General features: G+C 49.2%; 1 protein-coding gene across 1 annotated transcript in view; it reads left to right on the top strand.

The window, feature by feature from the left end:
- DNAH7 (dynein axonemal heavy chain 7) overlaps nt 1-25434 on the top strand; it is a 1967826-nt gene that overhangs the window by 1767999 nt on the left and 174393 nt on the right. Inside the window, exon 62 of the mRNA XM_085648764.1 lies at nt 8944-9121. Within this exon, the coding sequence (XP_085504890.1) occupies nt 8944-9121 (178 nt within the window). The remainder of the gene's footprint in view (nt 1-8943; nt 9122-25434) is intronic.

Here is a 25434-nt window from a genome sequence, read left to right on the forward strand (position 1 = left end):
CAGGCTGAGTGTTTGGGTACAAGACAAAACAAAGCGTAGACATGGCAATAATCCCTGTGTGCCATGCCCACAACCTACACTGCCCTGGCATACATGAGCCACCCCTCTAGCTGGGTGCCCTATGCCAGTGATGTGGGCACAGGAGCATGAACCCTGTGCCCCTACAGTACCCAGGTCCATTCCTGGGCACTGTAAGTGCAGTGCTGCTATTTAAGAGTATATGGTGCTGAGAGCTCGTCAAACACGAACTCCACAGCACCATAATGACAACACTGAAGACTGAGAAGTTTGGTATCAAACTTCTCAGCACATTAAACCCGCACTGATGCCAGTGTAGGATTTAATGTACAAAGCACTACAGAGGGCATCTTAGAGATGCCCCCTGAAACCTAACCTACAATCCTCGTCTGGTCTGAGGGGCTGCCTAGGGTGCCACACAGCAGACATGTTGCTGGACCCCTGGGTGGAGAGCCCCACTCTCCTGGGCCTGCAGCAATGCACATCCTGGGCGAGGTGCTAGGTCCCCTCCCCCAGGATGGGCAGGGGGAAGCTTCAAAGGCATGCCGCCTTTGTGAGCTTCTCCAGGCCACTTGCTGTACTCAGCAACTGGCCCCCACCGGTTCTGACCCCCCACTCTGGCGGGAAGACTAGCCGGAAAACCCAAGTAAGGATAGGGGATGTGCCAGCCTCTGCCAACCCCACCCCTTAGGTGGGGGAGGCGAGGTGAAGCACATCTCCGGGCTCTCGCCATCTTGAAGATAGGAAGCCCTGCCCAATCAGGACTAGGCTACTGCCCCCCTCCCACAAGAGTGTGGCAGGATAGGGGGTGTACCCACCCCAGGGCAGGGACCCATTGGTCCCTGCCCTTTACCTACCTGTAGCGCCCCTAAATCTAGTATTTAGGGACACCCTGAACCTTCCTTCCTTGGATTCCAGATTCCAAAAGAAGCCAAGAAGAGCAAGAAGAAAGAAGACCTGCCGTGCAGCTGCTAAGAAGAGGAAGACACCAACTGCTTTGACCCGAGCCCTATCGGCCTGTCGACCCTCATACCTGCTCCTGCTAAATCCCGGCACCTCTTGTGGCCAGCAACCTCACAAACCCCAGAGGACCTGGCTACCTTGTGACTCTGAGCATCTGGGACTCCCATGAGCAGTGGCTCTGCTCAAAGCAAGTTCTAACTCCTGGCATCAGCCCGGAACCGCGAACCCTGCACACTCTGCACCCGCCAAGCCTGGCCTGTGCCGGAGTGGACAAAGACCCAGAGGACATCCCCCTGGTGACCGTGACCCCGAATCCGGCACCCAAGGACTCACCTTGACGCTCCTGACGACACCTGCAGCCTCAGAACCAGTGACCCCCCCAACCGCGATCAACAGAGGGTAAGATTTCCCGACACCAAAAGGCACCCCTGCACCCGGTGCCCTGCGGCCCCCTGTGCCCGACTCCTGGGTACCTACCTATCCTCCAACTACCCAACTTACCTCTCGAAGTGGTGGTGGCACCTGAAGCATCTTCGTCCCCAAGCTTGCAGCCTTTGTTCAACCTGGAGCTTTCCCATTGATCTCCATTGAGCGCCCGAAGGCTCAAAAGCACCCTGCACTCAGCCGCCCGAGTGGCCCTGGCAGTGTAACTTCTACTCCTACCTACTTCCCCATTTGCCCTGAGCAAGTGACCAGGAGCCCAGCTCCCACAGCCGCGTGGCCTGCTAGTCAGCAGCCACCAACCAAGGCCCCCCTGCCTTCCGTAGGATAACATTGGGCCTAACTCACTCTGCACCCGGCCGCCCCAGTGCCGATGAGGGTGTAACAACTGTACCAACCTGACCCTGGGAGACCCCTGAGTCTGTGCCCAGAACCTTAACTCTGCCAGTCGAGTACTTACCCAAAAGCCGATAGCCCAATTTTCTTCCATAGGGTAACATTGACTGGTTTCTTCTGAAATTTCTTCTAAGTGTGAAGTTTCTAAAACTTAAACTATTCACCTAATATCACCCGAGTAACGGAAACGGAAATACTCACCTGCTATTAGGAGAGATCCCAGTGCTGGATCTTGGTGCCCAGCCCTAACCCTGAAAAGTGCTCACAACCGTACTTACCAGTAACCCAATTTTCTTCCATAGGAAACCATTGACTGTTTTTCTGTGAAATTTCTTCTAAGTGTCGAGTTTTGCAAATTACAAATATTCTTTAAAAATCGTACCAACTGTAAAAACGTAATTACTTACCTGTTTTAGATAGAGGCCCCAGTACTGAGCCTAGGAGCCCAGCCCTGGATTACAAAATTAACGAAAACATACTTTACCTGTATCTTGAATGTTCTTCCATAGCGAATCATTGACTGTTTTCTTTGAAATTTCTTCCAAGTGTCAACTTTTAAAATAGCAAAATATTGCCTAAAAATCATAACAGTAACTGAAATGAATGTACTCACTTGTTTCCAAGACCTGTCCCAGGACTGAATCCAGGATCCAGTCCTGGAATTAAAAAAGTAATCCTGAAAGTAATCTATTGCAAATAACTTAAAAACCCACATTGAGCTCAGTGTATTATTGTGTTTGAAATTGTGTTGCCTATTGCAACAACCTGTAACTATTGTCTACAAAAATCAATTGCATATTGCAAAAGTATTTAACTAAAGCCTCTCATTCTGGGAAAATATATTTTAATAACTATTGTTGGTTCTAAAATAAAATAAGCATATATTTTTTATATAAACCATTGGCCTTGAGTTCAGTTCTTGAGTGTGTGAGACCATTTGCTGACTGAGTGTATACAACAAATGCTTTACACTGTCCTCTAATACTGCCTTACTTGATGACCAAGCTACCACTTTAGAGAGTAAGGTTATATCTAACTTTAACCACTGCCAAACCTCTGGGGACTGTGGACTCTGTCCACACTGTACCTATTTGGGAACAGTATATACAGAGCCACTTTCTCACAGCGGTGCAATTTGAGTGCCTTCCTAGACCTTGGGGAACCTTGGTCCTAACCCCCAAAACTCCCACACATAAGTCATTTACTTACCTAATAACCGTTAATCCTTTTTCTCCCATAGGAACCAATGTTACAAGTGATGTTCCTAAAAATGTTCTGTGTAGAGTAGAACTTTTGTATGAAGGAAAAAGTAACTAAACTTCAAACCTTAAAAAGTCTTACTTACCTTGTATTGTGAGGTCCCCGGTGTGGTATCTAGACATTGTGTCTGAGTAGTCGATGTAATCCAAAAGTAATCTAAAAGTATTCAAAAGATAATTACTGTGTTACTGTAACTGTTTGTAAAGTAACACAAAGCTGTAAATGATTTCAATACAATCCACAATTGCAGTTCTCTGTACAGCTTTGCATTTTAAAGTGTTCTTACTTACCTGTGCCAAGTTCTGCTTGATTCTACAAAATAAAATACAAGTATATCTTTATATACTTACCTAATTGGTCTGGATTCTGTCTCTGAGTGTGTGTAATCAGTCCTTGTTTGAGTGAATACAATAAATGCTTAACACACCCTCTTGATAAGCCTAACTGCTTGCCCACACTACCACAAAGAGAGCTGTTAGTACTTGTCTAATTTAGCCTCTGCTATACCTCTGGGGACTCCCGGACTCTGTGCACCCTATAACTTACTGTGGTATAATATATACAGAGCAGCTTCCTACGCTTCCCAATTGAAAGTTATACTTTTAAGTTGTTACAAGGCAGCTGCAATTATAACCTATGGGAGAGACAGGTCTTGCAATAGTGAAAAATGAGATTGGCAGTATTTCACTATCGGCACATGTAAAACACAGCAGTACACTTCCTACCTTTCACATACACTGCATCCTGCCCATGATGGTACATTGGGCATACCTTAGGGGTGCCTTACCAGCCGCGGTGCGTCATTTGGGGCGTAGGGGCGTAGCCCCACCAGCCAGCCCTGCTTGGACCCGCGGCTGAGAACAGCAGACTTTCAATCATGTTTAGTGCAATACATCTCATTTACTCAGGAACCTAGCAAAACACACCTATCAAACACAATTTACAAAAGTCCTTTGGGTTCCCGGTGATAACGTTAGCATGGCTCTCGCATGCTTGTGGATATAAGTACAGTGTGTGAGAAGCTCTGAAAAATTGTCGTGAATGCGCAGCAAGAGCTTGGACCCGCGGCTGAGAACAACTGACAATTATGTCAGTCAGCATGACGTCAGACCACCCGTGGGCGGTCCGGCGTCATGTTGACTGACATGCAGTTAGACCGTCACCAGGGGCATGGAGCAGCACAATGCACAAGTGCGCATGAGTGGGGACGGAGGACGAATTTTCGCACCGTGCCCAGTCATGCGCACTTGTGTTTGCAGTTCTGGCGCATGCCCATTAGGAGAACGAGGGTTGAGCAAAGGCTCAAACCTCGGTCTCCTAATGGGCAGGCGGGCGGAGTGTAAAACGTGCCCCCAGCCAATCCTGGCGCTGCCAGCAGCGCCAGGATTGGCTGAGAGGGTTTTGCACGCCCACTTGCAAGCAGTCAGTGATGTGTGCGTGGCTGTTCCCGAGTGTAGGCGCCATTGCGCCAACGGACCCGTCACCCGAGGCAGCGGACCGACCTGCTCAGGTAGGATTTTTTAATTTTATTTCAAAACTCCGCGATACACCCCCCGCGACACCCCACGAGCCGCAACTGTTAGGTTTCCATTTCAAGCACTCACCTTAATGCTGCTTACATTCCCTCCGCTCTACGCTGTAATCTCCGGATTTTTTTTAAAGAAGTAAATTGTCTTTCAAAACTAGCGTGCGTGCTCCATAGATAGCAATATTATTCCATGTATGTTAAAGACGAGTCGGTAAAAACACTGTACGGGGAATGCTGTAGATGAAAACGTTCCCCGCGCTTCCCATACGCATGCAACTTTCTGCATTCCTGGAATGGTAAAGAGGTTGGCAGATGTTGGCCTGCAGCAGCTCCAAGAGTTAACACTACGGCCCACATTTGCATAGTTTTGCACGAGCGCCCACAGGGCTTTAAAGCATATAGTCGATGACAGCGCCCGTTTGCACTGCTTTTCTTCAAAGAACGCCTACGCAAAACCTTAGTACATTTGGGCCCAGGAGAGAGAGTGTAGTCTTACGGGTGTGTACTGTTTATTTTTTTATATTCATTCTTTATAGGAAGCCGCAACCGAGTAGTAGGATGAGATTAGAGTTCTAGGCAAGGGTGTCCAAAGTGGTTTCAGGAGGGACGTTTCAGCGTGATTTTTCAGAATAACCCATGAACATGTTGATCAAGTCCACTGAGGTTCGTTGTATGCAGATGCGTGTTAAATTGGGCAGCCCTGATGCAGAGCAGCGGTTACAAGCATCATTTTCATGGAGAGCAGCGAGTGAGCTGGATGGGCCTCCGAGTGGTGGGGCAGACGTGCCTGGGACGCACTGAGTGCTGAGAAATATCCTTGTCCATGACAGTTCAAAGTTCGCGTGCATGTGATCTACTGTGCGTGTAGTTGGAGACGGCTCATTTGGGTGTAAAGGTGATGCGCTGAGATAGCGAGAGCAGTGGAGGCCACCTCGGTCACTCAACATATCTCAAATGTTCAGGTACCTGGGGTGTCTTATCTAGGGACTGCCCACACTGCTCTTAAGCAACGGTTTACAATGGGAATGGTTGCTTGGTTCATGGACATCTTAAGGGATTTGGCGGCCTTGTGTCAAACGTATTTTACTCTTAGAGCTGAGATTTCCATGAGTCTTATAGTCTGAATTCAGCACCTGAGCATAATAGGACAGAATGTATGAAGCTCTGTGGTAATACTGAATAAGCAGCTACCTATGTTATGCCATCTATTAATGTAATAACTGCACTTTCAGAATTGCTTTATTAACCTTCCTGCTTTCTCAAATTTGCTTGAAAATGCACGATTTTTCTTCTTTTTTTTCAAAATTTTCTTGGGGGGGGGTAAACCCCCCACAACCCCCCTTTTGGGGTTCGGGCTCGCTCACTGCGCTCGCTCGCTACGGTGCTGTATGCTAATTCGTTTGCGCCTCACCACTTTAAAATCTCACCCACCGCCCCTGTGCCTTACATGTAGAAAAAGGAAAGGTTAGGCCCTGGCAAGTGGGTGCCCTTGTCAGGTCGACATAGCGGTTTGAAACTGCAGTCACAGACACTGGAATGGCAGGCCTGAGACAAGTCCACAGGGCTTCCCAAATGGGTGGCACAGCCGGTGCTGCAGGCCCACTAGTGGCAATAGACACACAGATGATGGACGGAATGCAGAGCAAATCAAACAATCACCTCCAGTCAAGAGATCTGGGTGAAATCAATTGTTCTTTTGCCTGACTGATGAGGGGTGAAACCCCGAAACCGGTCCTAGGATGCTTATTTCTGGTCCCAGGATTACCTGGCCTGACAGTTTCAGCTAGACTGTTCCCATGGGGAACAGAGTCAAGAGTGATCTGCATATGGCTGAGTTTAAACTTGAATGGCATGGGGAGAAACAAATGATGGATTTAGGCCCAGATCTCTGTACTGGAGTGAATATTTGACATTGATCAGCATTCTGTCCATCAATTATTATTTTTTCTTTTTTTGCATTTGTCACCCCGAGTGGGACGGGTATGCCCAGACATGGGTCCTGTGCTCTCCATGCCACTGGAATCAAGCTAGCCTGGCTGATGAGGGGTGAAACTCCGAAACCGGACCTAGTATGCTTCTTTCTGGTCCCGGGAGAACCTGTCCTGGTAATTAAGGCTGGACTGTTATAATGGGGAACACGGCCAAGACTGATTTGCACATGGCTGTGTTTAAACTGGAATGGTATGGGCAGCAAAAAAACGATGACATTGATCAGCATTCTGTCCATCAATTATTATTATTATTGGGGTTTGTTTGCCGGCCCACAAGTAGCATTTTACTTACAGGCCCTGGGCACACGCAGTTCACTTTACAAGGGACTTACCAGTAAATGAAATATGCCAATCATGATCACAATTTACACAGGGAGCACTTGCACTTTTTTCATTTATTTATTTATTTTAAAAGTTTTAAAAAGAAGGACAATGGCCCGGCAGGGTATCAGAGTGGTGTACAACAAAGCCGGTACAGGAAAACATAATAGCTAAATACGTGGATACAGCAGATGCATATAGTAGACATAAATATGCATATAAGCAGTTCACCCCAGATGAACATTGCATTGTAGATCAGGGAGGGCAAGGTTGGAAGGCCATTTTAGATATTTTGTATGGCTACAGGACTATTGTCGCATGTAGCTGTTCAGGAGCAAACCTTTGACTTATGTTTTTTTAATGAGGAGGTCGAGGGGTTCGTACTAATTTCTGGCGGGAGAGCGTTCCATATTCTGCGTGCAAGACTGGAGAAGGTGTGGATATAGGTTCTTTTCTTTTTTAACTTTGATGGTTTCAGCAGTAGCGTGTTTGAACTTCTTAGGGCGCCATTCCCACCCAATAGCTCAAGTTTTCTTAGCACTGATCAGCAGTGGTAAAGTGCACAGAGTACATTAAGCAGCAAAAACAAAGTCCAGTATACCATCAAAAATACAGGAGGTAGAGGCAAAAAGACAGGGGAAACCATGCCAAGGATGCCAGGTATAACACCAGTCTTCCACTATCTCGAAGACTGGCTGTTGAAGGCAGGCTCGCCCCAGGCTTTCGTCTCCCACCTCCAGGTTATGGCAGACCTACTGCATTTACTGGGGCATACTATCAACGTGCCAAAGTCACATCTGACTCTGTCTCAGATGCTGCCTTTCATCAAACCTATTCTAGAGACGGTGCAATTTTGGATTTATCTGTGGCCTACATGCCCTTCCATTTCTTTTTGAATCATTATTGTTTTGATGCTCACTATGTATTGTTATTGTGTTATGTGTTATTCTGCTGTGTTAACTTAACCCACCCCTTTAGTGACTGCTTTGGGAGTGATTTTGTGAAGAAATCTTCAGAAAAGTACATGTATTAAAAGAACACTTACTTTTGTTGGCTTCAGGTCTTTCCACAGATTCTGTAATGCCCTCCCACCTCCCCTCTTCTGAGTGAAGAGTATTGTTCTCCATGATTTCTGTCCTGGTGAAACTGACTTCACCAGTGCTTGAGACAACTTATACAGCGTGGAGCCTAGGTGATATGCAGCAGAACCAGACAGTGGTATATTGTGCCAGAAAACTTGTAGATCTAATTTTGGTTTCCTGTGATGTTAACTTATAGAGTCTTCAGGAAGAGACATGCCCATCCCATTGAATTCTTGCTCATTTATTGTTTGTATGTAGTGCTCATGCTCCAAGTTAACTGCTTCTGAGCTTTCTGTGATGAGAAGGTACAGAAAAAATGGAAGGAACAAGTTAGACAATAGGTCGCTGGGCAGTGATGAAGATAGCTGATAGAATCCTTATTCCTGCTAAAGCTTGTGAGTTTCAGGTTTTTCTGTTACAACATAACTTTTTATCCAGCCCAAGAGGTAGTGATAGAAAAGTGTGGAGAAGCCTTTTATGTGTATGGATGTTGCAACAAAATGATAGTATCTTCAGGAGGAAGAAAAAAGGTGTTTGGCAGTATGGCACCAGTAATGAATCATCAGTGTTATTGTTAACTCAGCAGAGAGTCTTGAAATCTGCATTGTGATTGGTCCAGATTAAGTGAACTGATATTTGTGCAAGTGAGATGTGGTCCATGTGTTTCAGACTGAGGTAGATTAAATGAGTTACATACTTTAGCTATCATTCAAAGTTTGACTTGGGCATTGACAGGGGTATGTTTGAAAATCTTCTACCTGCCATCTACAAGGATTCCTGAATTAGAAATACTTGCCCTTTTTATTTATGCACATTTTACTTTTTGTTACAATGCTGATTGTCCTCCATCCATGTATGAACTGTTCAATTGATAATTTTAAGTTTCAAGGCCTACTAAGTCTTGGAAGTATTGCAAATATATTTCCTTTTCTCTATATTGCAGGACTGGTATGATATCGGAAACCCGCCTGTCTTTTGGATTTCAGGATTTTTTTTCACTCAGGCATTCTTAACTGGTGCACAGCAAAACTTTGCTAGAAAATTCACCATTCCCATAGACCTTCTTGGATTTGACTATGATGTACTTGATGACAAAGAATATAAGCAGGCCCCCGAAGATGGTAAGTGTGCACATGCGCAAACAATAATTAGGTGCCTATTGTTGGAATGGTTGTAAAGCGGTAATTATGTATGGCTTTGCGTTTCTTTAGAGTTTGTGCAAAAAACGTGGGTCCTGGGCTCACTGTGCCACTGGATTCAAGGTAGCCTGGTTGATGAGGGGTTATAGCCTAAAACCGGTCCAGGATGTTTTTTAAGATGAGGGACTTGGCAGCTCGGGCTGGACCGTTCCCATGAGAAGCAGGGTCAAGACTGATTTGCTAATGCCCGAGTCTAAAGTGGGGTGGCGTGGTGAGCAAAAGAACAATGGATTTAACACAGATCTCTTGACTGGGGGTGAATATTTAACTTTTTCCGAATTCCATCCATCTTGTGTGTCTTTCACTTTCTAAAAGTGGCGTCTCCAAACAAACAATTTAAAAACCACCTTCACTAAAAGATGCATTTTTAAATGGTGAGCTCAGAAACCCCAAACTCCAAATCACCATCTCTTCCCAATTGGAAGTTACACTTGTAAGATGTTACAAGGCAGCTCCAATGATAACCTATGGTAGAGAGAGACTCCTTGCAATAGTGAAAAACGAAATTAGCAGTATTTCACTATCAGGACATGTAAAACACACCAGTACATGTCCTAACTTTTACATACACTGCACCCTGCCATGGAGCTACCTTGTGCCTGTCTTAAGGGTGCCTTGCATGTAGTGAAAGGGAAGGTTTGGGCCTGGCTAGTAGGGGCACTGGCCAGGTCGACATGGCAGTTTAAAACTACCCATACAGACACTGCAGTGGCAGGCCTGAGACATGTTTGCAGGGTTCCTCATGTGGGTGGCACAATCTGTGCTGCTTGCCCACTAGTAACATTTGAATTACAGGCCCTGGGCACACATAGTGCACTTTACTAGGATCTTAAGTTAACAGTAAATCAAATATACCAATCATGGTTAATCTATCATAATTCTAATTTACACAGGGAGCAGTTGCACTATAGCACTGATCAGCAGTGGTAACGTACCCAGAGTTCTAAAATCGGAAAAGCAAAATGCAGCACACAATCACAAGCATTTGCAATGTGATAGGTCTCGCATTTACGCCAGTTTGAGCTATTGGCATGTGAATGACAATGCCTTTTATTTATGTTTTGGTTTTTGAAATCTAAATAAAATGCATTGTCATTTACAATGCCAATAGCTTAAACTTGCGTAAATGCGAGACCTATTTCATTGCAAATGCTTGTTGCATTTGTCACCCCGACGGGTATGCCCAGACGTGTGTCCCGTTCTCTCCATGCCACTGGAGTCAAGCTAGCATGGCTGCTTGTTTCTGTCCAGGGAGGACCTGGCCTGGCGTTCGGTCTGGACTGTTCACGGTTCCCATGGGGAGCAGGGCCAAGACTGAGTTGCATATGGCTGAGTTTAAACGGGAATGACATGGGAAGCAAAAAAAACATGGATTTAGGCCCAGATATTTGTATTGAGGTGAATGTTTGATATTGATCAGCACTCTGCCCATCAAGTGTACCTTTTGCATACCTTCACAATGTAGCAGTAGTGTATGTGGTCATGACAATATTAATTATCTCTATATTTTGATAAACAATCCGCTGGGACCTATGACAGCCATAGGTAGACCTCTGACTACCACAGCATCAAGCAAAGATTTTGCATACCATTTATTCAAATATAGCAGAATCAACTTGCGGGTAGTTCAAAATATATCCTTAAACTATGAATCTTTATTATCTCAACGTAACCTACTCCACATGCCTTGCAGAAGATTTATTGGTTGTTATCGCTAGCAGGGGCCACTGCTGTGAGACAGACTGGTCACAAAAAATGTAGCTAGTCCTGCATGTTTATGTGCTCCATGACACATCCTCTGGTAACACATCTGTAGTTAACATTAGTAAATATCCATTGCAAGCAAGAACTGACTAAGCCCCTAGGTGTGCTTTTGAAAAAAACTGCCCACTTCCACAAAGCGGCTATGTTTTAGCAGTGGACCCATCCCAAAGATTAGATCTCAGCTCTGCCAGAAGCATGATGGCAAGCGATCCCCCGTCGGTTCTTACCACAGCTAACTAGAGGTGTGGCAACAGCTTCCACTGCAGGAAAGCAATCTGTTCATAGTAGGACAGGTTGCTGCAGGCTCCTTCCAATAATGCTCCTGCAGAGCACAGTAAGATTCCAGTCAAACTTTTCTAGCCCTGGAACAGTATCAGCAAGCAGCCAACAACGTCCAGTGGAATGTGAAAATATGTGTAGAAATGTCATCAAAGTTCTAAATTTTGCAAACTTTATGAAGTTTCTACTGTTTGCATGATACCTCTTCCACATAACTTTATTAAGAGTGAACTTCACCTAGATGTACACTTATGTGAGTTTACAAAATCCACAGATGTATTGAATTTCAAAAAATGCAGGCTGTGACTAGTTGAATGTCAGAGGTACCTCATTATTTACCCGGTCACCAGCTAAATAACATCAATTCTGTAGTATTTTGTTGGCAGCCTAGTTTATGGCAGAGAAATTTCACTGTTTAAGTGGTGGTTAGCTAAGCGGAAAGAATCTCTGCTATTGATCCATCTCTTAACAGGTAAATAGTTACGTTTCTGTGCTCTCTTGCTTGTCGCACAAGACAAATAGTAAATAATCTTTGCATGTGGTTATAATCTATGCCATTTAGACAGCTGCCTGATAAATAGTGAGTGACGTTTCCTTGCTATTGGCACGGCTGAAAACGTAATCATTGCGGTTTACTCAGTGCCTGGGCAAATGGTGAACTTCCTTTGCTTTTTGCACAGCAGATTAACAGATAGTGGTTAATCTCAACTATTTAGCCCTTAGCTAGTTAAATAGTTTTTCTTCGATTTGCATTGTGTGATCTAATTGTGCATAATATCTGCTGTTTAACTAGCTGCGCTTGCACAGCCTCTGATCAAATAACACATAATCTTTGCCATTTAACCAGCAGCTGGGTAAAAGGTGAAGCTTCTCTTGCAATTTAAAGATGACGAATAAATAGAATGCAATCTTTGCTATTTACCTGTAAATTAGTAAATAGAACATAATATTCACATGTATCCAGTGCTCGGCCAATAGCGGACACTAAGACGTTTCTGTATTGGTTACTATTCATGCAGATGTAGACGCAGCACATTGCTAAACCCTAGAAGCCAAGCAGCTGAAAAACGGCACACGGCTTAAGTGTGTCAAAAAAGCGAGATCAATTCAGAGTCATAACTAGGGCCAGTACGAACGCTCTGGCAATGCTTGCACGTCTCCTCCTATGCTGCCTGTTTCTGTGTGTGAAGCAGCTGCAGGGATGCGCTGTGCACTGTTCATCTCATGTTTAAATGGACACGGAAACAATGTACAGTGCGCGTGCAAGAGCACCTTGCCTTTGGAGTCCTGCTGCCTAGAGAGCAGCGGCACGCCCTGCTGAGTAACGAACGGCACCACCGGCAGCCTGAAGGTACTTCCAGCACGAACGTATGTGCTTGTCTACTTCAGCTCGGACAGCTTCTAATCTTTGGCCACAACGAGCAATCTGACGTGACAAAAACACAGGCGTAATCTAGCTCGTCAGTCATTTTCCTCTTGCATTTGACTATAAAAGGCAGTGGCAAAGCCATAGCTTTAAGTGGGATGAAAAAAACTGGGGGGGGGGGGGTCTCTCAAAGGGGCGTGGCCAATGTAATTAAGGGCGTGGCTTAAAAAACACGTATGCTAAAAATCTGTGCTTCCATTTACAGCCCTGGTGATACCACGACAGTTGCTGCTCCTGAGTTTCAAACAGAGAAGGGAAATCCAGAGAGAAAATGACTCTCTTTAAAGGATTTCCCTTCCCCTACAACGCTCACCTGACATGACACCATGCCATAACTTCTCCACTAGTGAGAAACTGCAGTCTGGAAAAAACAGACCGCCTGTGCCAGTGCACAAAACAGAGCTCTATTCGGACCTGTTTTGAGGCCCTCTTTAAAAAACTGCTGGTGCTCCGCACCGGTGAGATCCGGCCCACTTAAAGCCCTGGGCAAAGCCAAATTGTAAGAAATGCAGAAAGCAGAGCAGTCTGCGGCTAGAGTGAAATGTTTACAGCAATCCTTCTGACCATAACAAGCGGCGGTGAGGGAGTGTGTGGAGGGACGGAAGATGCACGAAAACAGGGAAGCCTGCTTGGGAGAGTGACCACAAAGTGAATGGAGGACAGGAGAGAGAAGAAAGGGTGGGAGCACGTAAACACATTGTATTCAGTTGTTCCAATAATATCATACTGCCGAGGGAGAGGATGTTGCTTAGAGGTCATAGCTGCCGAACCTCGAGCCAATATTCTGTGATTCTTAGCACAATACTTAACTTAAATTTAAAAGAAACAACGATCTCGGAAGGGTGTCAAGCAGTGGGGGGGGGGGGGGGGGGTGGGAGGGGGTAGGTAGTCAGAGACAAATTAAAAGAAAGCAACAGAAAAAAATATTTGCAATGTAACAGGTCTCGCATTTAAATGCAAAATCTATGGCATTGCAGACAAGCGGGACGCCAATGTCCCGGCTTGATAAAAAAAAAGTACATGTACTGTGTAACTACCAAGTAATGGGGCCAGTAGCCATGGGAGGTTACAAATGGCGACATGGCCGTACTAAGGAAAGACTAACAAGCCTCATTAGGAATCAGAAGCCAGGGTTTACAAAGGACAAACACACAAGCCAATGAAAAATATGGGTGGGGCTTCTCCTCTGTACAGTACCTACACCCGATCGCCAGAGCAGCGCTTGCGCGCTGGCTCAGGCTCGACCTAAAAAACAGGAGGTCAAAAGCAAAAAAGACAGGGGAGAAACACGCCAAAAATGCCAGGTCTAACAAATAGTGAATATTGTTATATTATTCGCTATTCGTTTAATAAAAAATGAAGTACAAGTGGCTGGAATATGATTATCCTTGGCAGCTGAGCTTAGCAACAAAAATGCTTTTAAATGTTTGTATGTTGTATGCGTGCTTGCAATTTGAGTGTGTTTATGTAAGAGAGAGTGTGTATGTGTGAATGTGTGTGTATGTGTAGGCAAAGTGTGTGTATGTGTGACTGTGTGAATACGTGTGTATGTGTAAGCATGTGTATGTGTGAGTGAAAGTTAAGGTCAAAGGGCATCTGAAGTCACTTCTTTTACCCATGGCATTTTGGTGAGTTGAAGTCCATGTGAAAGACTAAAATGTAAGTGGAAATATGTGTTTGTGAGAGAAACAATTTCTAGAGTTATAATTACCAGGGCCGGACTGGGAACCAAAACCGGCCCTGGCAAAGTGCTTGGCACCCCGCCTCCAACCCCCCCCCCCCACTCCCCCCCGCGTGGGGAGCCGCCAAGCTCTTTGCCAGAGCCGGTTTTTAGGCCGATTTTGTTACAGGGCCGATTTTGCAACAAAAACGGCCCCAGGGGCCCAAAACCGACCCCCACCCGTGCGGCGCACCAGAGGATTGCCCGGTGCCGGCTATGGCCAGTCCGGCCCTGCTAATTACTGGCATGTTAAGATTGCTTCAGGGGAACACAGAGCGCCTGTAGATGGGGCAATTAAACTCCAGTCTCTCCATGTGTTACTTGCAAAAGCTGCTGTTTGGGTGTTATGCCAGCAACATTGAGATTATGCATGCATTGTAATACAGAAACCGCTTTATACCCAGCAAGTGTGGAGAGATAAGAGATAAAACATCATAACACCGAGATACTTTTGTTGGGAAAATTAATGAAAGAAAATTCTATACAACTTTTTAAGCATATTTCCTATCCATCATATCTTTATGTGTCCCAGAAATTAGCCGGCAGATCTTTTCAATACCTGGAACGGGTTACGAACAACAGTACCATAGATGCAAAGCAGGGCTGTGAAATAGTACTGAACTGGCAGAAATGTCCTCCTTATATGTTTGTATGTGACACCATCTCTATGACTGCAGGTATGTGCTGACCCCCTTTGCCTTTTCTTATGGGATTCTCCCGCCTTGGCACGTTCAAAGTCATCAGTTTTCGAGGACTGCAGAAATTGTAGCATGGGCATGTCAATATGTTTTAGTGGGATGGAACCATCCTGTTTATTCTACAGAACCCTTCCCTACTAGGTACTTTGTAGTAACGAGTTCGTGTGCCCGGTTCTGAAAAGAGTTGTCAGCCAAAAAACCACCAGATGCACCTTTTACATTCAGCTGCAGCAACCTTTGTTCAATTTAAAGCTCAGTGTGCAATCGCTCGAAATGCTATGTAAAATAACGGCGACACAGTTGTCTTCAGCGCCTTTTTTCTACAACCTTCCAATGTAATGGATGCTATAGGAATCCCATTTTGCCGCTATGCACACATTAGAAGTTTTGCTTCCTGCGCCCTTGGTTTTTGACCTCTTCTGGTGCCTGAAGCCTCCTAAATTGGCTTAAGACCGGAACTCCTCTGTTTTAAAACACTTTACAATTCCTTCTAGCTCTGCCTCTATAAACCTACATTTAGGCTGATACTTGGCAGGGCACCAGGGTGTATCTTTGAGCCTAATATTGTCTCTTTGTTAGGTCAACTATAAGGATTGTGGACTAGAAAGTTCCCTGTCCAAGTGCCTTCCAAAAACTCCCAGTTATTTGTAACCTTTGAAAGATGGCACCTATAAACATAGTTTCAGGAAAAATAAGGCTTTGTGATTAAATGTGCCAAAATGTGACACCACATTCTTTTTTTCCTTTTTGTCTGAGGATTTCTATACCACTCAGAAATCAACAGCATTATGATTAACATAACATGGTGTACGTCAGTATAGCAGTGTTCAAACATAGGAATCGTACAGAGAAGAGCTAAGTACGAATAGTTAACAAACATTACGAATAAGCGGAGGGGAAGTGAGTGTCTGAAAAGAGGAGACTGGTTACAGTGCTGTAAACAAAGATTTTGCCAGGAAGCAGCCAGTTAGTAGACGTTACACATCTGTAGATGTGAAAACAAAACCAGGAGACAAATAGTAGAGTAAAAGAGAGTAGAGAGGGTGGAAAGATGGCAATAAAGGAACGGGATAAAGGTGGTGAAATAGGAAAAGGAATCTCCAAGTGGGGGTTGGAATATAAAGTGTGTGGGGGTCTTATGGTGCGGTGTGTAATGACCCGAGTCCCGCGAGAGCGTAACTCGGGGAGCTGGCCCGGAAGGGCATACACACAATGTATCACCCTCTGGCCAGGCATGTCCAGAGGTAAGAAATAAATAGGCAGAGACCACTTGTGGTCGTCCGGCCCACACTAGTAAACGAGCATGGCCTGGTTCTGTGTCTCTCCTTCAACATTAGGTCACACAGCCTCCTCCCCCAGTCACGTCTACCATCGCAACACTGGCAACGAGGGTGGGCGCTGCCCAACGTCTCAACAGATCCTCGCAACAACAGACATGGCCTGATACCCACACAGAGATCGCTGCGTGTATCACTCCCCAGGTGGCACGGCTAACGCGCAGAGCGCCGGTGGCCATGCCCCCCATGCCTTTAGCGTCCACACTGGCAGGCTGTTCTCGGTGCAACGATCGATGCACGGCGAGCACACCGACATCTACTCCCTGCTCCAGTCCCATACGGAGGACCGCCTAAGCACAGCGGCTCTGCCCACGCGGCCAGAATCAGGTGCACGTGCTCCCTCGCTCAGCGCTCGCTGCACGTGAAGCCCAAGCTCCTCAAAGACATCACAGCAGGCCCTGGGAAATAGCCACACCAACGCAACATGCGCACATTGCCTAGCAGCAGCGATCAAGCAACTGGCCACAGTCTTGAGGGGGGAATAATCAGCCACTAGGAAAAGGGAACCAAGGTCTTACCCAAAGGAGAAACAAAACAGACACACAGCAGAATGATGGTCAACGCGTCTCAAGCACGCTCACACCAGGCCCCGCCACCGGCTCAGCAAGCTGGCCACCTACCCATGCAGCCAGCCACACAGCATGCGCAAATCAACGCACTACTTCCTTTCAGCGAATTAATAGACCCTGCTACTGCCTCCCACAGGTGGAAAATTTGGATTGGCCGCCTGAATAACTATTTCACGGCAAAACGAGAGACAGATAACACCTTCAAGAGGTCTGTGCTGTTACAATTCGCGGGTGAAGTGATATACAAACTGTTTGCGCATCTGTCAAGCACAGGGGCTGCCAAATGATTATGATGCTGCCATTAGGGCTCTAGATGCACACTTCGATCCACAACTGAACCCGGACTATGAAAGATTCAAACTCCGGTAAGCACGCCAAAAGGAGGGAGAGTCCATGGATGCATTTCATGCATGCCTGAGAGAACTTGCCAGCATGTGCACGGCTGACGATCAGAGCAAAGAAGTAAGAGCACAAGTCATACAAGGATTCCGAAACAAGACACTTCGGACCCTGATTCGCTGCCAACCTGGGATCCCGCTGGAAGATATCATAGTCATGGCGCGATTGCATGACCTATCAGATGCAAGGGCGACAGAGATGGATTTTGCCATCACCCAGCAGCCAGAAAAGCCCATAGCTATGAAGACCCAGCGAGCAGACGCGCTTCGGGTGCAAGGCAGAGAAAGCAGAGGACGACAACTAACAAAAATCGCACCAGGGTCACAGTGTGGCTACTGCGGCTGGGACGAACACCCCCTGGAAGAATGCCCAGCGCAAGGACGGACATGCTCAAGGTGTGGCACCATCAACCATTTTGCCATCGCATGCAGAAGAGGACCAAGAAACAGGGGCACAAGAGTAAAGAGACCGCTGTCCAAATCAGTGAGACAATTATCCCTCGAAGACCCAGAGAGCCCCAAGTCAGCCAAGGCACAACAACGACAACCCCCCCAGTGGAGGATTCCTCACTGGGGAAGAGAACCAAAGCTACCTCAGATCTTTTGCCAGTGATCTAAAACCCAGGCAGTGCCCACAACCGAGGTGTGTCATAGACATTGCAGGATCACGTGTAACTTCGCTCATTGACACCGGCGCATCCGTAAACATGATGGGTAGCCAATAATACAAACAACTACGACCAAGACCCCAGCTAACTCCATCTCACGTCAAGGTACTGACATATGGGAACCAAACACCACTACCCCTGAAGGGCAAGATGACTGGCCAAGTAAATTGTACAGACCAAGAGACTACCACAACATTCCACGTGGTCGATAGGGAAGCAGACATCCTAGTGGGAAGCCCCACGGCAGAGGATCTCGGGTTAGTCACTTTCGCCCGCACAGTCAAGGCACTACAGGCAGAAAAAATACTTGAAATGTTCCCACATCTCTTCACCGGATTGGGGTACATGAAAAGGCCGCCTGTCAAACTACACATTGACACAGCAATAAAACCAGTGGCGCTCCATCATAGGCGCATTCTGTTCCACCTGAGGCCTCTAGTGGAACAAGAAATTCGCACCCTCGAACAACAAAGAGTGATCGAAAAGGTTACTGGCCCGACACCCTGGGTCTCACCAATGGTTATAGTGGAGAAACCTAAACAGCCAGACAAAGTAAGACTGTGCATAGACATGCGCCTACCTAATCGAGCAATCAAACAAGAGCGACACATCACACCAATGGTCGATGACATCATAGCCGATTTGATCGGATCCGAAGCCATAATATCACAACTTTCTCAACTCATATCGGACTGCGCCGATATAAACGGCTAAACTTTGGGATTTCATCAGTCGACGAAATATTCCAAGATGCTGTCCGGGATGTTCTGTCAGGTTTCCACGGAGTACTAAATGTCAGTGACGACATTCTGATCCACTCCTCGACCATTGACGAACACCATCGACACCTACGCGCAACCCTAAAGCGGCTATCAAGCCATGTCATAACCCTGCACAAGGACAAATGTATGTTTTGTCAGAATACGAACAAATTCTTTGGATATGTTTTCAGTCAAGAAGGAATCCAAGTGGACCACCGGAAGTCGCATGCCATACGACATGCATCGGTGCCCACCACAGTGTCAGAGAAGGGAGCTTCTTGGGGATGGCCACATACTGCAGGCGGTTCATACCCAACCTGACCACCATAGCCGAACCCTTGCAAGCCCTCACCATGAAAGACGCAGCAGAGAAATGCAACCACGAGGAAGACAGAGCATTTCAAAAGGTCAAAGCGACTCTGCTCAGCAAGACCACAATGGCGTATTTCGATAACACCCAAGCCACAGAACTGCTAGTTGACACAAGCCCCTTAGCTCTCTGAGCTGTCCTCATGCAAGAAGTGAAGCCAGACAAATGGACACCCTTTGCATTTGCATGCAAAGCTCTCGCACTCACCGAGGCGAGGTACTCTCAGATCAAACTTGAAGCGCTGGGCATGCAACCATTTCCACCTCTACATCAGCAGGCACCCATTTCATGTCATCACTGACCATCAACCACTGTCCCACTCTTTCAAGGCACCGCCCCACACCCTCCACGAGGATCTAACGATGGGCGATACAGTTGCAACATTATCATATGTATCTCATATATCGCCCGCGGGCAAAGAACCCCGCTTATTTTCTCTCTCAGCACACGCCAGACCCAGGGAAAGAAGACGCTGACAGCGAAATGGAAACGGAGGAATACATCAACATGGTGTAACAGGGAGCATGCCCCCACACCCTCACCACTGAAGACATCAAAGCGGCAATCAAAGATGACCCTGTCCTAACTAAAGTAATACAGTCGATATACAAAGGATCGTGGGAGAATGTTCTACAGGGCTCCAACAACTGGCTTGAGTCGGAGAAGACATGCCTTGGGAAGTTGTGGAGAGTGTGAGACGAGTTGAGCACTGCAGAGGAAGGCCTGGTGCTATGAGGCTCCAGAATTGTGATCCCGCTGAGCCTCCAGGAAAGAGTGACCGCACTTGCCCATGACGGCCAACAAGGAACAGTAAGGATGAAATCACACATGCGAGAGAAGGTGTGGTTCCCAGGGCTAGAGGCAGTCATAGACACCCTAGTACAGAACTGCCCCTCCTGCCAACTCACGAACAGCCAAGAACCCCCAGCATCAATAATCATTGAAGAGCCTGCCTCAACGCCCTGGTCACTTGTAAGCCTTGACTTCGGGAGTTTCCCGGACGGAAGAGTCACAGCAGTACTTATTGACAGCTATTCAAAATATCCAGTAGTCGAAGTGTTAAGCTCCACGTCGTTTTCACACATCACACCTGTACTTGAAAAGACTTGCGCTATTTGGCCTGCCACACAAACTAAAAACAGACAATGGCCCGCCGTTTGAAAGAGGAGGATTCAAAGACTTACTTGCATACTTCATCTCCGAATTTCCCCACAATAGCCCCAAGCCAACGGCGAAGTGGAACGCTTAATGCGCACACACCAGTCTCTGGGTGAGTACCGCAGCGCCCCACACTGCATGATGCAGTGGTCCCCGTGGTACCTGATGCTTGCTAAGCACTGACGAGATACCATCCCGGTGTCCGAAACCTGGACTCCACTCCCATATGAACCAAACGACACTCAATCTTGACAAGCCCGGAGCAACAAACGGGCCAGCCGCAGGAGGAGTGCCAAGCCCCAGGTCATCGCCCCCAGAAGTTCCGTGCTGATCTGTAATCACCGCCCAGGTGGGAAGCTCAGGACAGCCTATGAGCCAGGGACCTGGACAGTGCTGCGGACAAATGGGACCGCCATCACTGCCAGGCGTAGGACCGAGGTGGTCACAAGAAACATGGTTCCGTCGAGTCAACTATCAGTAACAATAATCAGTGTCTCCTGAGGACAATGAGGCAGGAGGAGCTGGGATTGAGAACGATCTCTCTGCACACCCGCCAATGCCAAATGTGTCAAGAAGCACTGAACCAGCATCATTCCTGGCCGACGGACGCAGAGAGGCAACGGAGACGCCCCTGCCAGACTGTGGTGCAAGTTGCTGATCCAACCCCAATCGCTACAATATAAGTCCGAACCCAACGCCCAGCCAAAGACTCAGATACTTTGTTTGTTGAATTTATACTGATACTGATTTGGGAAGGGATGTAATGACCCGAGTCCCTCGATAGCGGGACTCGGGAAGCAGGGCCGGAAGGGCATACACACAATGTATCACCCTCTGGCCAGGTGTGGCCAGAAGTAATAAATAAACGGGCAGGGACCGCTCGTGGTCATCTGGCCCACAGTAGTAAACCAGTGTGATCTGATTCTGTGTCTCTCCCTCGACACAAGGCCACACGGCCTCCTCCCCCAGTCACGTCTTCCATCGCAACACGGTGCAGCTGGAGTGTTTAGTGTGATGAAGGGGTAATTCATGAGTTTATACAGAGAGTGTCTTAATTTCTCCTAAATGCTAGGATTGGCTGCTGTTCTCCGCCTGAGTCCTTCTGGAATCGCCGCGGCCGGGTCCGTTGCCCGTGGACTGGGCGAAGCGCCCCCCGGGGTCGCAGGTGCCGCCGCCATGGGTAAGGACAGGGCTTCCAGGTCGACGCCCGCGGCTACCCAGACCAAGATAGACAAGTTCACGACTTCCGAGAAAGGGCCGAGCCCCGCCGGGGCGGGGTCCCCGACCCCTGGCACGGACCTTGCTGCCATCGTGCAGGCCATCACGGCATCCCGCTCCTCCCTGGAGGGCATGGTGGGGGAGGTGAAGGTGGACGTGGCCCTTCTTCGGCAAGACCTGCGTAACGCCACTGCCCGCATATCTGAAGCCGAATCTCGTATCTCAACAGCCGAGGACGATATCCGCCAGCTGCAGGACCAGGTGCGTGAGCTTACCACCCACTCTAAAGAACTGCACCGCCGAGTGGAGGACGCTGAAAATCGTGCCCGCCGCTGTAACCTCCGCCTGGTGGGGTTCCCGGAGGGAGCGGAGGCGGTTCGTGCGGATGACTTCCTGGAGCATTGGTTTCAATCCTGGATGCCGGTGGGCAGCCTCTCGGCCTGCTTCGTGGTGGAAAGGGCCCATCGTTCCCTGGCGCCTAGGTCCCCGGGAGCGCCCCCACGTCCCTTTATCCTGAAGATGCTGAACTTCAGGGACAGAGATGCGATCCTCAGGGAGGCCTGGCGCTCCACGAATCTCCGCTACCAAAACCACACTATAATGGTATTCCCGGACTACACCCGAGAGGTCCAGGAGCTCCGGTGCTCCTACATGGAGGTGAAGCAGAAGATGTGATCCCTGGGCCTCCAATATCAGCTGCAGTTCCCAGCCCGCCTCCGGGTCATCTTCCAGCAAAAGACTTTCTTCTTTGACACGCCGCGGGCGGCCTGGACCTGGCTCGCGGAGGAGTGTCCCCTGCAGTGTGCTGGTCGGGGATCACCGATGGAGGGGCGGGCTGGGCGAGGAGCACCCCGATCTTCCAGATCCCGACGGCGACGGCGCACGCTGCCCCGAAGGCGCGCGGGGGAGGAGGTGACTGTCGTGCGCTCCGGGGGGCGGCTGCGACGGGCGTCTGGGTGGTGCCCACTGGTCCTGACAACGCCGGGCAGCGGGCCGTGTCCCCCCAGCGGGTGGGCTCTGTGACCCAGCCTGCTCCTCAAATAGACACTTCGGACCTCTCCCGCAGCCCTACCATTTGACTTCCACTTACTGCTTGTAATGTTTTTGCCGGGGAGGGGAGGTGGGGATCTGCTTCCTGGTTGCTGGACCTCGCAGTCGGGCCTCGGTGCTCCTACACATCTGTTGCTCTCGGCCAGGGCGGGTGAATTGGGTCTGATCTGATTTATTAAGGGGTCCACTAGCACTCAGGCCCGAGCGTTTTAGCTTGGTTTTGGTTACACACTGTTAGGGCGACAGATGCTTCTGTTTTCGAAGTATAGGGTGGGGGGTGCGGGGTGGGGTTTGGTTTGGGGTTGTTTCTTCCTCCTAGGGAGGTTTTTGTTGTTAGAGGGTGCAATCCTCGTTGTTATGGTTCCAATGCATCATGTAATGTTTGACCTGCTCTCCTGTCCGATCTCTTCATGTCCCTCCTTCCGGGGAGCTCTCCTGCCCACGCGCTTATTGGCCCCAGTGTGGGCGCGGTGCCCGCGGGGACTTGGCATGCTGCGCGCTTCCCGACCCACCCATGGCTCCCTTTCGCGGCCACTTTGTCTACCTCCTGTCCTACATGCCCCCGCTTGCTCCCATGGCGGACACACCCCTGCCTAAAGCTGCAGTGCGCGTCTTGTCCTGGAACGTCAATGGTCTGCTAGATCGCTTCAAGCGCATGGCGGTCCTCAAATATGCGCAGCGCGCGGAGATTGACGTCCTCCTTCTTCAAGAGACCCACCTTATGGGTAATAAATGTCCCTTCCTCGCCCGCTACGGCTACGATAGGGTCTGGCACGCGGGCTTCGCTAGAGGCTCACGGGGGGTGGCTATCCTGCTTAAGCGTTCCTTTCCCTTTGTAATGACCCAGGTGCATTTGGACCCCCAGGGTATGTCCGTTACGGTATGTGGCGCCCTGGAGGGACGGCCGCTTACACTGCTGTCCCTCTACGCAGCGCCATCCCTGCTGCAGTCCGCTCTTGCTTACACAGCGGACCTCCTCCCCAGGCTCCCAACGGGGTCCCTTGTCCTCGGTGGAGACTTCAATGCGGTCTATACACCCCATATGGACTCGACGGGTCCGATCTCCTTTACCAGGACCGCTCGCGCGAAACAGCTATCGTGTTGGGCTGAGGCCCAGGGCTTATGTGACGTCTGGAGGGATTGGCACCCACGCGATCACCAGTATACCCATACTTCGGCAGCGCACCACTCCCACACCCGTATTGATCTAATTTTTGTTCCCTCTACCGACTGTGCAGGGGTTTGTGATGTCCGCATTCTTCCGCGAGGCCTCTCTGATCACTCGCCGGTGCTTCTGGCTCTCGGCCCACCTCCCTTTACTGCCCGTCCGACGTGGCGCTTGAATGCCTGGTTCCTTCAGGACAAGGCCTTTCGGGGGTGGTGGAAAGAGGGATTGCGGACTACTACTTTCATAACGTGGGCTCTGTCTCTTCTGCGGCTGTCCTCTGGGAGGCCAGCAAGGCGACTATTAGAGGGGTTGCAAAGGGGCATGTGCAGCAGCAGCGCCGGCGCCAACTCCAGCAACTTACAGCTGGTGAAGCGCAGGCCCTGGAGCTTGAGCGTGACCAGGATGCGTTGGGAGACACCGCACGGGCGCGACGGCTGGCCTTTCTCCGCGAGGAGATACGCATGCACTCTCTGGATGCGGCGAAGACTCTTTGGCGCTCCTCGGTGGCCCAGGTCTACGGGTGGGGGGACAAGAATGGTACGCTCCTGCACCGACTGGCCACCTACCCTCGTGCAGGCCGGGTGATTCCGGCCATCGCGGACGCCGCGGGGGAGACACATACGGTTTCGGTGGCAATAGCTCAAACCTTTGCTGACTACTATTCCCAGCTATTCCGGGCACGGGCGCAGGGGCTCTCGCTTGCGGGATTGATGGGGGGGGTGGGGCGGCCCTGGCGAGGTTGGGGCAGGAGGATAGCGAGACCCTGGACCTGCCCATTACCCTGCAGGAGGTCGGGATGGCAATCTCCCATTTGGCACCTGGTAAGACCCCGGGACCGGAAGGTTTTCCACAGGAGTATTACGCCCATTTCCGTGATACACTGGCCCCGCGGCTTCGGGATCGCTTTGTAGAGGCGGTGGAGAAGGGTTCCTTCCCGCGAGAAACAGATACCGCCACTATAGTCGTCTTGCCGAAGACTCAACCCCCATCGCAGTCCTGCTCTGATTACCGGCCGATCTCTCTTATCAACACCGAGCTCAAAGTCTACGCTACCGTCCTTACGCAACAGCTGCGCCCGTTTCTGGTTGCGCTGGTTCACCCGGACCAATGCGGGTTTATGCCAAACCGAGGAACCAGACACTGCCTGCGGCGCCTGCATCTTGCTCTGGCCCACCGAGAGCGCCTTTCTCCTTATCTGGCCCTTCTCCTGGTGGACTTCGAGAAGGCCTTTGATTCGGTGGGGTGGGAATATCTTGGAGACACCTTAGAGCTAATGGGGTTCGGCCCCCAGTTTCGCGCCATGGTTCGGGTTCTTTACGCGGACCCACGAGCTCGGGTGCTGGTCAATGGGACCTTGTCCCGCGCGTTTTCCATAGGGCGGGGGACGCGGCAGGGCTGCCCGCTCTCGCTCCTCCTTTTCGCCCTGGTGATGGAGCCCCTGGCTGTGCTCATCAGGGCGGATCCTGTTCTCCGTGTGTTGGACCCGGCTCCGTGGCGTGGTCCCGAACCCTCTTACCAGACCAAACGGGGGCAACCCCAACCCTTCGGGGCCCCCCCGAGCTTGTATCCCGCTCCCCGCACCAGCCTTCGCGACGCGGCCCGCCCGGGCCTCGGTCCCTGCGAAGCCCCAACATCAAGGCGCCATGACCCG

This window comes from Triturus cristatus, chromosome 3_2 (genome assembly GCF_964204655.1).
Source record: "Triturus cristatus chromosome 3_2, aTriCri1.1, whole genome shotgun sequence".
Lineage (NCBI taxonomy): Eukaryota > Metazoa > Chordata > Amphibia > Caudata > Salamandridae > Triturus > Triturus cristatus.